Source organism: Zonotrichia albicollis, chromosome 5 (genome assembly GCF_047830755.1).
Source record: "Zonotrichia albicollis isolate bZonAlb1 chromosome 5, bZonAlb1.hap1, whole genome shotgun sequence".
Lineage (NCBI taxonomy): Eukaryota > Metazoa > Chordata > Aves > Passeriformes > Passerellidae > Zonotrichia > Zonotrichia albicollis.
The window spans coordinates 16,654,993-16,668,015 of NC_133823.1; the positions used below are offsets into that span (position 1 = coordinate 16,654,993).

General features: G+C 42.8%; 1 protein-coding gene across 2 annotated transcripts in view; it reads right to left on the reverse strand.

Moving 5' to 3' along the window:
* SNCA (synuclein alpha) overlaps positions 1-8,850 on the reverse strand; it is a 62,316-nt gene extending 53,466 nt beyond the window's left edge. Inside the window, exons 1-4 of one of the 2 annotated variants that reach the window (XM_005485370.2) lie at positions 8,467-8,850; positions 8,193-8,337; positions 6,819-6,964; positions 1,398-1,439 (exon numbers count right to left, since the gene is read on the reverse strand). In XM_005485370.2, the coding sequence (XP_005485427.1) occupies positions 1,398-1,439; positions 6,819-6,939 (163 nt within the window). In that variant the 5' untranslated portion in view covers positions 6,940-6,964; positions 8,193-8,337; positions 8,467-8,850. The remainder of the gene's footprint in view (positions 1-1,397; positions 1,440-6,818; positions 6,965-8,192; positions 8,338-8,466) is intronic. The other variant, XM_005485369.2, reaches the window with a different exon arrangement.
* Between the last annotated feature and the right edge of the window lie 4,173 nt (positions 8,851-13,023).

Sequence of the window (13,023 nt, forward strand, 5' to 3'; positions counted from 1 at the left end):
GTGTTTCACTTTGTGTCACCTGTTTCCTAAAGTGTTTACTGTTTTGCCTAAAATCTACAGTAACTTCTCCAAATTCTCCATTCAAAGGCACAGCACATAACAGGTGTGGTCCCCTTATGTTTGGCTTTACAGTCTGTTTTGTACCTTCCAGAAGAAAATTTAAGGTATTTCAAAACCTATTGAAAATTCTACTCACCCACTGAAAATTTCCTGCCTAATTAAATATATTGCCACCACATAAAGAGAGGCACAGCATTTGAGATGAGCAGTTTCTTTCAGGATGAGGAAGAGAAGACCCCCACTGAGGTAGCCCACTAGAATTCCAGTGCTTCAGTATCTTTCATACATGTGCAAATGCCCTTGACTTAGATTCCACCACATCCCAGCCTGGTGAACGTCACCTCTATTAACTTGCTTCCTGGTGCTGTCAGCTGCTGCTCCCACATCTCTGATGATATTGGATGTAGGTGTCCCAAATCTCATTCTACTGCAATCCTCTACTGGTCATAGCTATGGTCCCTCTGAATATTTTCTCTTAATTGAGGTCTAATGAGCTGAGATTTCAAATCTCGTAACAACAGCACACATGCCCAGCCTAAGCTCTGAAGGACTACCCTCAATATTCTGTTCTGTTTTGTTACTAGAAATACTATTTTTCAACCATTTATGTGGGTTGTGTATTAAGTACTGACATTTGTTTACTTACCAGCGTTTATCCTTTGCCTTGTGAGGACAATGATACACTGACATGGGAGCTGAATGAGAGACTGGCTGCACACTGAGGAAAAATAAATCCTTTTCTATGATCTTATTTGTTTCTGAATTTATTAGGGGAAAAACACATTTATTGACCATACCATCTCTTCACATCTTCAGAACTCCCACAGTCTACAGCAGAAAATTATACATTTTATTCAATGCCCTATGGTCAACTAAGGCTTTTCTGCACTCTGTAGATATAAAGGCCTTGCCATTCATTTTGCCCCTTAAAACAAATTATTGGTTACTGGTTTCTGTTCATACCTAAAATGATCCCTGCAAATCAATTTAAAATGCAAATTTACTCTTTCTTGGTGTAGAAATGCTATTGTGAAGATACATGCCTGGCATTTAATTCCAAGTTTGACAGTGCTCTTGCTACTGAGAGATTAGTCAGTTAAAAAAAAAATTCAAAACACTCACAACTGTGACAAATTCAAATCAAAACTCTGAAATTTGTTTCTTTCCTGTAAGGCATTTCCATTCAGTCTTTCCACCCAACCAGATCTCTCAATTTTCCTATGCTTTTCCATCTTTCATAAATTATAGTGCTCTCAAAACCCCTCAATTTTTAACAGCTAAATGGCTGGTTAATCTCATGAGGCAAAGAAGCTGAAATCAAGAGGTAATTATCTTACCTGTTGTAACACCATGAACAACTCCTTCCTTGGTCCTGGAACCTAAACAAAGAAAAATATTAGGTTGAAAATGCATATTCTTAAGTATTGATAAAGACTACAGAGATGATGAAGAGTGATTACCTGCAGACCGCATATCATTGCACACAATGTCTTCCAAGGTTATTAAGAAATTCAGTCTAAGGGAAGAGGCAAAGCCATCAGTAAAGAACAACTGTTCTTTAAACTAATTAGCACATACTACTGTTTCAAACATAACTGGATGTCTTTTTCCCTACCAGCCCTCTACTTGCCCTTGTCAGGTTCCATAATTTGGCTACATTTCAGGCATTAGTATCCATCTGTGGACTATGATGCTTAACAATGTGCAATTAACAGAGTTTATGGCTCCTAGTTAATCATCTTACCTAGTGTGCCAGAGATAGGAGACATTTTATTTTTCTTACCAACACAAAAATGACCTTATTTGTAACGCAATTTTTTTTGCTGTCATTCAGTATTTGAGACATTATAATTTATACTTCTGACTTCAAATTATAACAGAAGAAAATGCATGAGCAGAAAAATATTAGGGAAAAAAGCAACTTTTTGTCCAAAATTCTTTGCAGCAATACAGTTAAACACCGAAACACAATATAAGCTCATTGATCAATATGTGCCACTTGCTACTAGTGCAAATTTATGCAACTTTAGCCATGTAGTTCTGGCACTATTAGATTGATTACAAGATTGAAAAGGCTCTCTTACCCACGGGCAAGAGTAGAATAATCATCCATGATTATTCTAGACAAGGGAAAAAAATACTGCAGCAAGTAAAATGAAATGTTGCTTTAGCTAACGATGAGGTTAAACAGCTGAGAAGTCTTTTTCCCCTCTTTATTCCAAATTTATCATTAAAAAAAGTTGGTTTTCTCTCACTGAAAAATATTTACCATTGAACAAGAGTTGAAGTGTTTCATTGTAAACAGTTCACACCTAAGGATCTGTTTTAGGAATTTGGTGCTCAATTTTGTACCACCATGAGACCTGAAGAAGCAAAGCCTGGAATTCAAGCAGATGATGGTCCTGCTGACTTCTACCAACTAAACACCACTGCAGGCTTACAGTATGTCTACTGGAATACTCAATATCAATGCTTTTGAAGGCATTGTTAGACCTGGCCAACATCTTGTTCATGTTTTTGAACAGACTCTTTGCAAGCCAAGACATTAAAGACACAGCAACCTGTGAATTAGCAAGCAGCCAGTTCCCTAAGGCCAGAAAGGGATGGATGGCATGACAGAATTCCCTGGGGACCTGTGTAATGCACACTTCTCCAGAGGCACCTATTCCAAGTAGACTCTTACTTCTTACTTGCCCAGACAAAACTGCTATAACCACAACTCACACAGAAATGCTGCTCTCTTTAGTGGAAGACAGACTTTTCTTTAAAGAAAGCTCAGCTCACAGACCCATATGGAACAGGGGTATGTATAGCCAGATCCATTAATTGGCAAACAGCCAGCTGGCTGGCATTCCAGAGCCTACAGCATATGTTAGAGCACAAGAGCACTTGCCCCACTGCTGCACACTTACATGCAAGAAGCTGATCCTGCCATGGCAGCTACAACAGCATCTAGAAGCACATTAGGAGCTGCCAAAAAAGGCCTATAAATAACAACACTTGAGTTCAGTAGGATGACTTTTGGCTAGCCATGAAGGAAAGCTGGTTGTCCACACTGGTTCCAGGATAAACTAGCTGTCTTTCATCCTGGCATTCCCAAAACACCAACAGTCTTGCTCACTATACCCTGCATATCCAGGAAGAGAGGAATCAGAGTAGGGATAACAAAGACCAAGGAACAGGACTCTAACCTAAATCAAGAAGCAATAGTAGTACGTGGTAATGCTACTTTTCCTAGCTGTAGTAGACATCTGTGTGAGGGGAGGGAGAACACTCAACTCAATTTTGGGGTTTTTTCCAATTATAAAAAATACCATAGGGTCTCTTCATGACTTATTATCATTGTTGTCACTGCGCCAGAACCAAGGAATGTATCAGCAGTTTGCAAATACACTCATTTCTGGACTATTTGAGAGACCAACAGACTGACATTGCTTAGTCAGAGCAGGTTACAGACTGGGAGATATAAACCCAAATTAGAGGAAGGGGCAATCTACATTTAAGGAAAATGTTTGCTTCCAAGTCCTGAAGCCATTATTCCACCAGACCAACACTGAGTTCCTCAATTACTCTGCTGGCTTTTCTACCACCAAAGGAAAATAAGAACCATTATGAAAAGAGTGGAGGAATTTGGGCGGCTTTGCCAAATAGGTCATGACTGCTCTGCTCTACTCTAAGGCCACGTGCCAGCACAAGGAGTAGTAAACAACTGTCAGCCACACTGCTGCTAATAAACTATTCCTTTGTTCTGTGAGCTTATGACACAACAAAAACAACCAGACTGTAAACTTCCATTCCTGAACATTCAACATGCACTCAAGAGTCGACTGAGTAGAAACTCCAGCTCCCTGGAAGCACACAGAAGCTCAGCAGACTTCATGAACACTGCATTGCCAAGGGTGTGTGAGCACATCCTCCTTACTCAGTTCTGGCTTCAAAGCGAGTGGGGATCAAGTACTGCCACTCACTTCCTCTCTGCTTCACACTAAAAGCTCTTCAAGGCTACAGAAAGATGCAGTTTTATACCTACAGCATACACAGGACTGCTGAGCCTTAGTCCTTCTTTCTAAACAATGACCAGGCCATTTTTTCACATCAAGTAAGGTCCTGATGCGGTGCTTGAATGAGTTAGAGCACCACCAATTTCAGTCAGCCAATGCTGAAGTCCATTGGCAGAGAAATTTAAGGGGAAAAAACCCCCAATACCTGAAAGCCTAAAAACCATTGTAGACTGTATAAAAGGGATCTTGGGTACTTTAAAGGAGGCCAGACAGTGGACCGAGGGAATGAAGTAGAGAGTTCAGCATGGACAGGGAAAAAAAACAACTAACCTCAGTCCTCCAATACACTGCTCTCCTACACAGCTCTAAGTTTCTCCCTTGGCTAAGAGAAATTTTCTTTGTGCCAAAAAAATGCTAAAACTAAAACAATAATAAAAGAATTACAATTACTACATTTCATCCCAAATAGCAGCTGTTGCTAATAGAACTCTTACCAGGTAGAATTAGGTTATAGTCTTCCACATAATAGTTAAGAGCAGCTTGGACAGAAAGGTCCAGATTTACTTGAATTGCACTGATTTCAGTGGGAAGCCACATCACCTAGGGGATCTGGACCAAAAACTCTGCATCTTCTTAATTCTCCAGCAGCAATTGGAGGCTGAATGTTATGAAACTGAAAATGATTAACAGGTCCCACTCAGCCCAGTGTTGTTAGGTTCTTTTTTGCAAGATGTCAGGCAGCTTTCACAGTAAAATCTGGCTGTGAATCTCAAATCTGAAAACCCAACTATAGAAAAAGGGAGTGAGAAGTCCCCACGAGCTCTAATGAATTGTGCTGCTCCTCTCCTCTGCTCATAGAGGGGCTTCACCACCTTTGCCACTGCAGTCATTATCAGCCTGCAGAACCAAAGATGATCCCACTGGCCTCTGCTCATGCTGCACAGGGGAAGAGACACCTCTGCTTGGGAAGTAGAGAGAAACACCCAGCTCCTCCTTTCCCTATTTGAACTTGTTGAGACTTCCTGCCTGTATGGGAAAGCACACAGCTGGGCACAAGCTGGCAGAGCTTCCAACCAAAGGCTCTTTTGCCTGCACAAACTGCACATAGCCCTTGCCTCCTGAAAAGGAGGCACCTGGTGGGAGAAGGATCCCCCACCATTACCACAGTCACATACACAGGTCCCCACCACAGCTCATGACTCTGCTGTCCCCAGTAATTACTTAAAATTCTTGCACAAAATCGCAAGCCTGCCCTCCAAAGTTCAACCTCAGCAAAAGCGTCTCTGAAGACAACAGGAAATTTGTTGCCTTTGGGAACACAACTAGGTTCAAATGTTATTATGGTCCGGAGAACAGGTCAGAAACAAAGATTAATTTAGCACACAATGCAGGTTTCTAATACAAAGAAATCAATGACCCCAGAAGCATGGCCAGGGCTACAAGAAAACAGAATAAAAGAAAGTCCTACCTCTGGAAAATAATTCCAACATCAAGCACAATATACAGTGGAAGAACATCTATTTTGCTGTCTTGAAAATGAGCAGATGCTCATTTTAAAATAGAATCATCCTACAATTAGTGTTCAAAATGAATGCCATCCCTGTTGGCAAGAGCACTGAGCTTTGCTATGGCTTAAAAGGGAGGGAAGTATATTCCAAATGAGTAGTCCACACTATCTGGAGCAGAAATAATTTCTTACAGACTGGCACTAGGCTGCAAGAGGGAATCCAAAAAAGGCACTGGAATACCAGAGACCTCAGTACTCCCATTGAAAAGAAATGCCTCTGGTTTTCAGCTCTGTTTAACTTCTCTCTGTTATGTGAGCACATCTCCCTCAGTACACACAGTGCCCATTACAGAACTGACCTGCTACAAAATCAACAGAACAGAAACTACCCACAGAAAAGGGTATCTCTTCCCCTTCCATTCTTTTATAGACTAGTTTTATTTGATGAATAAGAGAAACAGATCCATAATCATTTTTTTATAAATAACCACTTACTCATAGTCTTGGCAGATTGCTTTTCTGTGAATTTTTCATGACAGCATTTGCAAGACACGCTTCTAAAGCCCAACACTTGCTAAATGAAGATGACTATCCTGCATCAAAGTACCACTCAGGAATTTGAAAATAATTTTATCCCAGGCTCTGTGCAAGACTTGTTTGGCCTAGAATAAGACACTAACAACTGCTTTGCTACCTTGGGGTCTACCTGCCCTACCTCATTAACTGCAGAGGCTCCTACTTGAGAAGTGGTGGAAAATATTTGCCATGAATTTGCAATGGTAATTACAGAACATGATGATAATTTCAGATGACACTTGGTCATATAACATGTTACCATCAACATACCAAGCAGTCTGCATGTCTACTACTCAACTCCTGAGCTAACCTCTCAAGTGTCTTCTCCTGAAATCTGACTGTTCAAGTCCCACACGCTTCGAAGAATGTTGTGAAGCTACCTTCACCTCCAGCTTTTACATTTTTTTCATCTTTATTTTTACTGCACCAACCACCCCTTCAGCCTTGATCTGGCAAACCTCTTGCATGGAGTGTCACCCAACGACCCGTGCTGTAAGGCACTGGCTTCAAGGAACCAGAGCTCAGGAAGGCACAAATCTCCTCTTGTTTCTTTTGCAATGGTCTCCTACGAGCAATTACATATTTTTTTTCTGCAGAAGAAAGGGCCTGATGAGGATCCAGCTGTGAATGCTGGGGTGCACCAGCCAGCAGAGTGCTCTCTGCTGCCCACCTACCCACATAGAGGACTCCCTCTTTCGTCTTTCCCGCTGCCTCTGCCACACCCTGCTTGGTCTTTTCTGCTGCTGCTACGACTCCTTCCTTTGCCTTGGAAAGCCCTTTCATGAACACATCCATGGCTGAAGACTTTCTTCACACAGCTCTAGAGAAAAAAACAAACAAACAGTACACACTTTCAGTAAGGTTTTTCCAGCTTTTTATCCCAGAAAGGGGGAAAAAATATTCCAACTGAATGGGATCACAATTATTTTAAAATTATATTACTTATGCCCCCAAATTGTATAGCAGTATGAAACAGATATCCTATTTCCACAGAATCCTATGGAGAGGTTGCCAATAATGCCAGTCTGATTGAAGGATGCTTCCATTGAGAGAAGTACCTTTCTTGCCTATCAGGCCATCATTTCTCCCAAAGGACAGCAATGTTCATGTGCTGAATGCAAGATCTATTCCTGTGGTTTGATGATACTCCACCTCTCATCCAGAGAAAAAAGCCAACTTAAATAAACATCAGCAGCTTAAAACAAACAAACAAACAAACAAACAAACAGACCAAACAGAAAACCAAAACCTCTCATAAATGACAAATGCTCACTTGTAAGAAAATGCCATTACAACTCAGGTCTGGATAAAATAAAAACTGCTGCATTTCCATTAGTCCAGCATTTTACACACAGTCCACATCATTCTTTTGGAAACCGTGTTTCCCTGAATGGGTTTCTTGCATGTATCACAAATGAGAAAATATTTTACTAAAAAGCAAAAGCAAGAACACAGGATTTAAAAAGCATTGCACTAAAGCTTCCAGGAGTGTCCTCTGGCAGCTATACAACCCAGGGCTACGGTGAAACCAATGAAATAGTAATTAAAACCCAGAATCAGTGTCCCTTCAACAAATCCATTATCAGTAGTCCTTTCTCTTCCTCCACCCACACAGACAGAAGTGCTGCCTGTTATCTTCTCTCCTTCTCCAGAGGCTGAGTAGGAGGAATGAATGTCTAGGAAGGCATCTGGGCTGTCGCAGCTTTCCACTAACTCGTGACGAGCGTGCGAAGGCAGGCAGCGCAGCGTTCGCGCTCCAGCCAGCCTGCCCACGGTACCTGCGGCCCGGGGATGGCGGAGGGGCTGCGAGCCTCGCGCACACACACACACAGCGCCGGCCCGCAGCACCCTCGGGCTCGTCCAGCGGCGGGGTCCCAAGGGCCGTCCCCGGGGCAGCGCCGCGACCAGCTGCGGGGGCACCTGGATCCAATAACACACCCCAATAACACCTGCAGAGGGAGCAGGGCGTCGCGCCCATGTATATGCAGGCTCATATGTAGCTATACATGCACAAACATACGAATACATGCACACAGCGAGGCATCTACCGAGGAAAGCAGAGCGGCGCGACCATATGGGCACCGCCGGGCTCCCGCGGACACGCCGTCGGCACAGGGCGGACACGGCGCCCGGCTTCTCCTCCTTCCCCTGCCCGCACGGAACGTTCAACAGGGTACCTCTATCCAGCTGTCGCTGGTATCAGAGACACACACCTATCATTCCGTGCAGACACACACACACACACACACACACACACACACACACACACACACACACACACACCCAGCCCGCCCCGAGCGGCCCCGCCCTGCCCGCACTCACCGCCGGCTCCTCCGCCACCGCCGAGCACCCGTTGTTCCGAGCGGGCGGGCGGGCTCCGGACGGGCGGGCTCCGGACGGGCGCGCTGCGGGCGAGGCGCGGAGCGGCCCCTGCTCAGCACATGCCGAGGCGCGGAGCCGGCCGGCTCTGCTGGCACCACCCCGGCGGCAGCCCCGCAGGCGGGGGGCGGGAGGATGCGCCGCGGCAGGGAGGAGCGGCGGCTCCTGCTCCGGTTGGGTGTGCAGCCCCCTGCTATGCCCACCCTATCACGGCCTCCGCGGCGGGGAGGTGGGAGGCGTGATTAACTCGGAGCACCTGTTTGCTGGGCGCACACCGAGGGAGAAGCGAGGGTAGAAGGCGTGCCGGGCGACCGGGTCCCGCTGGGACTCCGCACAGTCACCACTCCCTCCGAAGGCTGGAGCGCCTCGTCTTAGGAGTGTACGGAGGCTGTTGATGCGGCACAGCCCTGAGTCACTTCGCCAAAGCCTTAGAGAATCTCCCCCAGCTTCTAATTCTTTTTCATCTACTTCCTAGTCTTCAACCCTGAATGACTGCAGCTCAATGTCACCGTTCTCACAAGATTCATGATCCCAGCTCATTTCAAGCACGGGAGGTGCTCTTGTAGGTGTAATTTGAGTCTTAACTCAATTGCACACACACGAGAATTTTCATCCCCAATGAAGAGCAGTAGGACCAGACTTGCCCAACCCTTACACTGCTGCTGGCATCCTCCACCACACAATCCAAGGCCACTGCCACCCGAATCTTAAACTCAGGCAGAGAAGTCACTTTCTCCCCAGAAAGGGAAACCTACCAAACTTCTCTATTTTGGTCACAGAATTTAGGCATGAAAAGCCAAGACCAGTGGGAGACAAGGCACTAGAACAGATGGACCTTCAGCTTCAGTACATCAATTCAAGTCCTGCAAGACTTACAGAAACAGCTTGGGTTTTTTTGCACTCCAAAAGGAGAAACAGAACACGGCATAGATGAGATACAAGGTTGTGAGCTGCAAGGAGCATCTTGCATCCATCGTCCCTTGCAGATAGCTGATGCATCCCTGGTTTTGTTTTCATGCTGAACATGCAGTGCAGGGTCTTATTCTTGTCAGGTTTCTTTGTAAGTAATATTTCTGTATTGTTTGGTAAACTTTCTTTTGCTCCATTCTACTAGTATTTTTAATCAACCAAGCATTAGGCAACAGATTTTACTTCTTTGTGTAAGAATGTTCAGACTAGCAACACAAATAATTTTCTCATAATTCTGCCCTCCAGAAAAGCTTTAAAAAAAGCCCAGAAATTAAATTACATAAGGAACCTCACCTCATTCATCCTGTGCAGCACATCTGTAGTTAGTAGTGCAACAGCTAGTTGTGGTTTTTCTATTTTCTTCCTATTTTGGGGAGAGGACAATAGGTACAGTTCCAGACAGTAAATAAAATAAAATTTTTGCACATGTTAACTGGCCCAATTTATGTATCTTAGTATGTAAATTGGCTCATTGAAGACCTTTGTCAGTCGTTCTCTACTATCCTGAGTAGTAAACTTAGACCCCAAATTAGAATTGAAGTCAATCTTGCACTCCTTATGTAAGTATTATCTTCTAGATTTAAAGAAGGCTTTTGTTTTTCCAGCATGTTTTTCCAGTGACTATGAGTATGAAATACGCATTTCATATTGCTTTTTATTATGCTGATATAAATCTGGATATACCTATTGTATTTATTTATGTTAGGAGAAACAGATAATCCAGTATGATAAACAACCTTGTGCATTTATGGCTCTGTTTCTGAAAACTTTACGAAGAAGAGCTCAGATATTTGCAACTCCTAGGTTTTGTAAGCATTCTTTTTTTGCCTTATGTTTATCAAAGGCAGGCATTATGTTCTGCTGTTAAACAAAGTAACAGCTTGTCCTTTAGCAAAATCATGCAGCTAGAAATAGAGAGGTAAAAGCAAGAGGGGTAAAAGCAAGAGGGATCAGTTGCCACAGCAGAAATAAAGCTTAAAATTTCAGCTGTAGTATTCAAACTAAGCAGCTGTTAAATTCCAAATCATTGGATAAGAGGCACAGTAAGAAAAAAACAGAGTACAAATGTTGACACAAGAAATTCTTCATTCTGAAAATGAATGGGACTTAGGAAACCAGAATTAAATATGGTAGAGAATGGACATTGTATCTCCAAGGCAATTGCTATTTAAACCACATTGTCTACAACAGCTGGCTGGGGCTTTTTTTAGCTTGTATCTTCAGTACTATTAGTATCACAGTAAGTTCTCCCCTGAAGCCTTTTCTGTCTGAAGAAAGGATAGTAGCAAACAGATTGCCCACTGATCACATTTAAAACAAATCTTTATTTAATGGCACTGTTTACTTCACATGAGCATCTAGAGCAAAAATCAATTAAGTGGTACTAAAATCTTCTTTACTTTATCTTGCCTTGCAGGTTAACTTATTGGTTTAGTTGCTAGTGATCAAGTACATCTACTAAAATTGATCTGCATTTACTGGTTTTGGGTTACTGACTCACACAGGCTCCCTGTGTTACCACAGAACCAAGGACAGGTTCCTTTGAACACCTGGAAGCTGCAGTATGAAGGGGAGCTGGCTTAGGGCACTGTGTTCATAGTTAACATTTGTTACTCCAATTCAAGGCCCTTCTACTGATGGCAGCTAATCTGAAATGGTATTAATTGAATAAATACATGTGAGAAACTGTGAACACTTTATGCACATATAGTGCAGTGTTTTGATTTCTTACAGAACAGTTTACTATGTGGATTGCTTTAGAGGCAACTGGGAGTTCAGATCAGTTTCCTGGACTCTTGCATCACAATATTTGCATTTCTATTCCCACCCAGCTCCCTCTGTGAACTGCTGTCATTACAGACCATGCTGTAACAAAGCTCCTTTCTGAGAACTCAAAAATATGTTCAATTAAAAAAAAAAAAAAAGGTGAAGAAGACCTTTGCCTATAGGCAAGCCTGAGATTTAGCAAACCATTATCTTTTTCTTATCATGCTCATAAGTGTTGTAATTTAACATTCCAGAGCATGCATGGTGTTCCCATAATGTTTACCCAACTGAAAGGTAAGCACATGTATTAAAGCCTTCATTCAATCAAGATGCAACTCATATCAGAGTTAATTTCCCAGAGGAAGTATTTGGTTTATTAATTTAAAATTAGTATGTGTTATTATGCAGCAGTTCCATTGCAAAGTTTCTGTTTGTGGACTGTTTTGATAGATATAGTTCTGGGTGCTTAATATGGGCTGGGCTATTGTATGTCGACTGTCATGCAGCCATTGCCAAGGGATACAGATGGAACTGATTAATTTATACAGACATATATGACATCTAGATATTGTATTGGCGTACTTGGAGGAATGTACACGCCTACACACACAGATGTATATTGTAATTGCAGGGTTCCCAGATGAAGGAAGGAATGATGCATCTGACTCCATGTTCTTAGAAGGCTAATTTATTATTTTAAGATACCATATTATATTAAAGAATACTATACTAAATTATACTAAATAATACTTACAGAAGGCTAAAAAGATAATAATGAAAACTCATTACTCTTTCCAGAACCCTGACACAGCTTGGCCATGATTGGCCAATAAGTCAAAACAATTCACATTAAACCAATGAAACAATCATCAGTTGGATAAACGAGCTCCAAACACATTCCATATGAGCAAAACAGAGAAGCAATGAGATAATATTTTTGTCCTTTTCCTCTGAGGCTTCTCAGCTTCCCAGGAGAAGAATCCTAGACAGTGGGATTTTTCCAGAAAATATAACTGTGACAGATCTACAGGAAGACTGATGTATGTTTCTCATCTGGTTGATTTCAGCTCAGCTATACTGATCTTGACACCAGACAGAAGGGTCTCACAGCTTTATAACACCTCTGCTACAGGCAGAGCCTGCCAGACCTTTACCTCTCCTTCACTTGCAGTCAATGGTGAAGTTACAGAGCCATCACAGCTTTCATAAACAATGGTAACATTTCATTAATTAATTTAATTAATTAACCTCTCTGGGCTAGAAATTCAGTCCTGAAGGGCACAGAAACTCTGTTGTTGCACCTGGAACCTTTAGCAAAGCTTTGCTCTGAAAAGCAGTATCTTGAGTGCCAAGGAAGCCATCTGGCAGCATGTTCCTACTCAGAGACAGCCAGTAGGTCAGACAAGGCCGACCTAAGGGTGCCTGGCAAAATCAGTGCTGATTATTCTTTAAGATGTTTCCCACAGAATTACTGAATATGCTGAGTTGGAAGGAACCTCATTGAGTCCTTCTCTTAGCCCTGCACAGGAATATCCCCAAGAGTCCCACCATGTGCCTGAGAACATTGTCTAAAGGCTTCTTGAACTCCGTCAAGCTTGGTGCTGTGACCACTTCCCTGGAGAGCCTGTTCCAGTGCCCAGCCCCTCTCTGGGTGAAGACCCTTTTCCCTAATATCCAGCCTAAATCTCCCTGTTAGAGTTCAGACCATTCCCTCAGTCCTATCACAGGTCACCACAGATAAGAGATCAGTGTTGGACCCCTGCT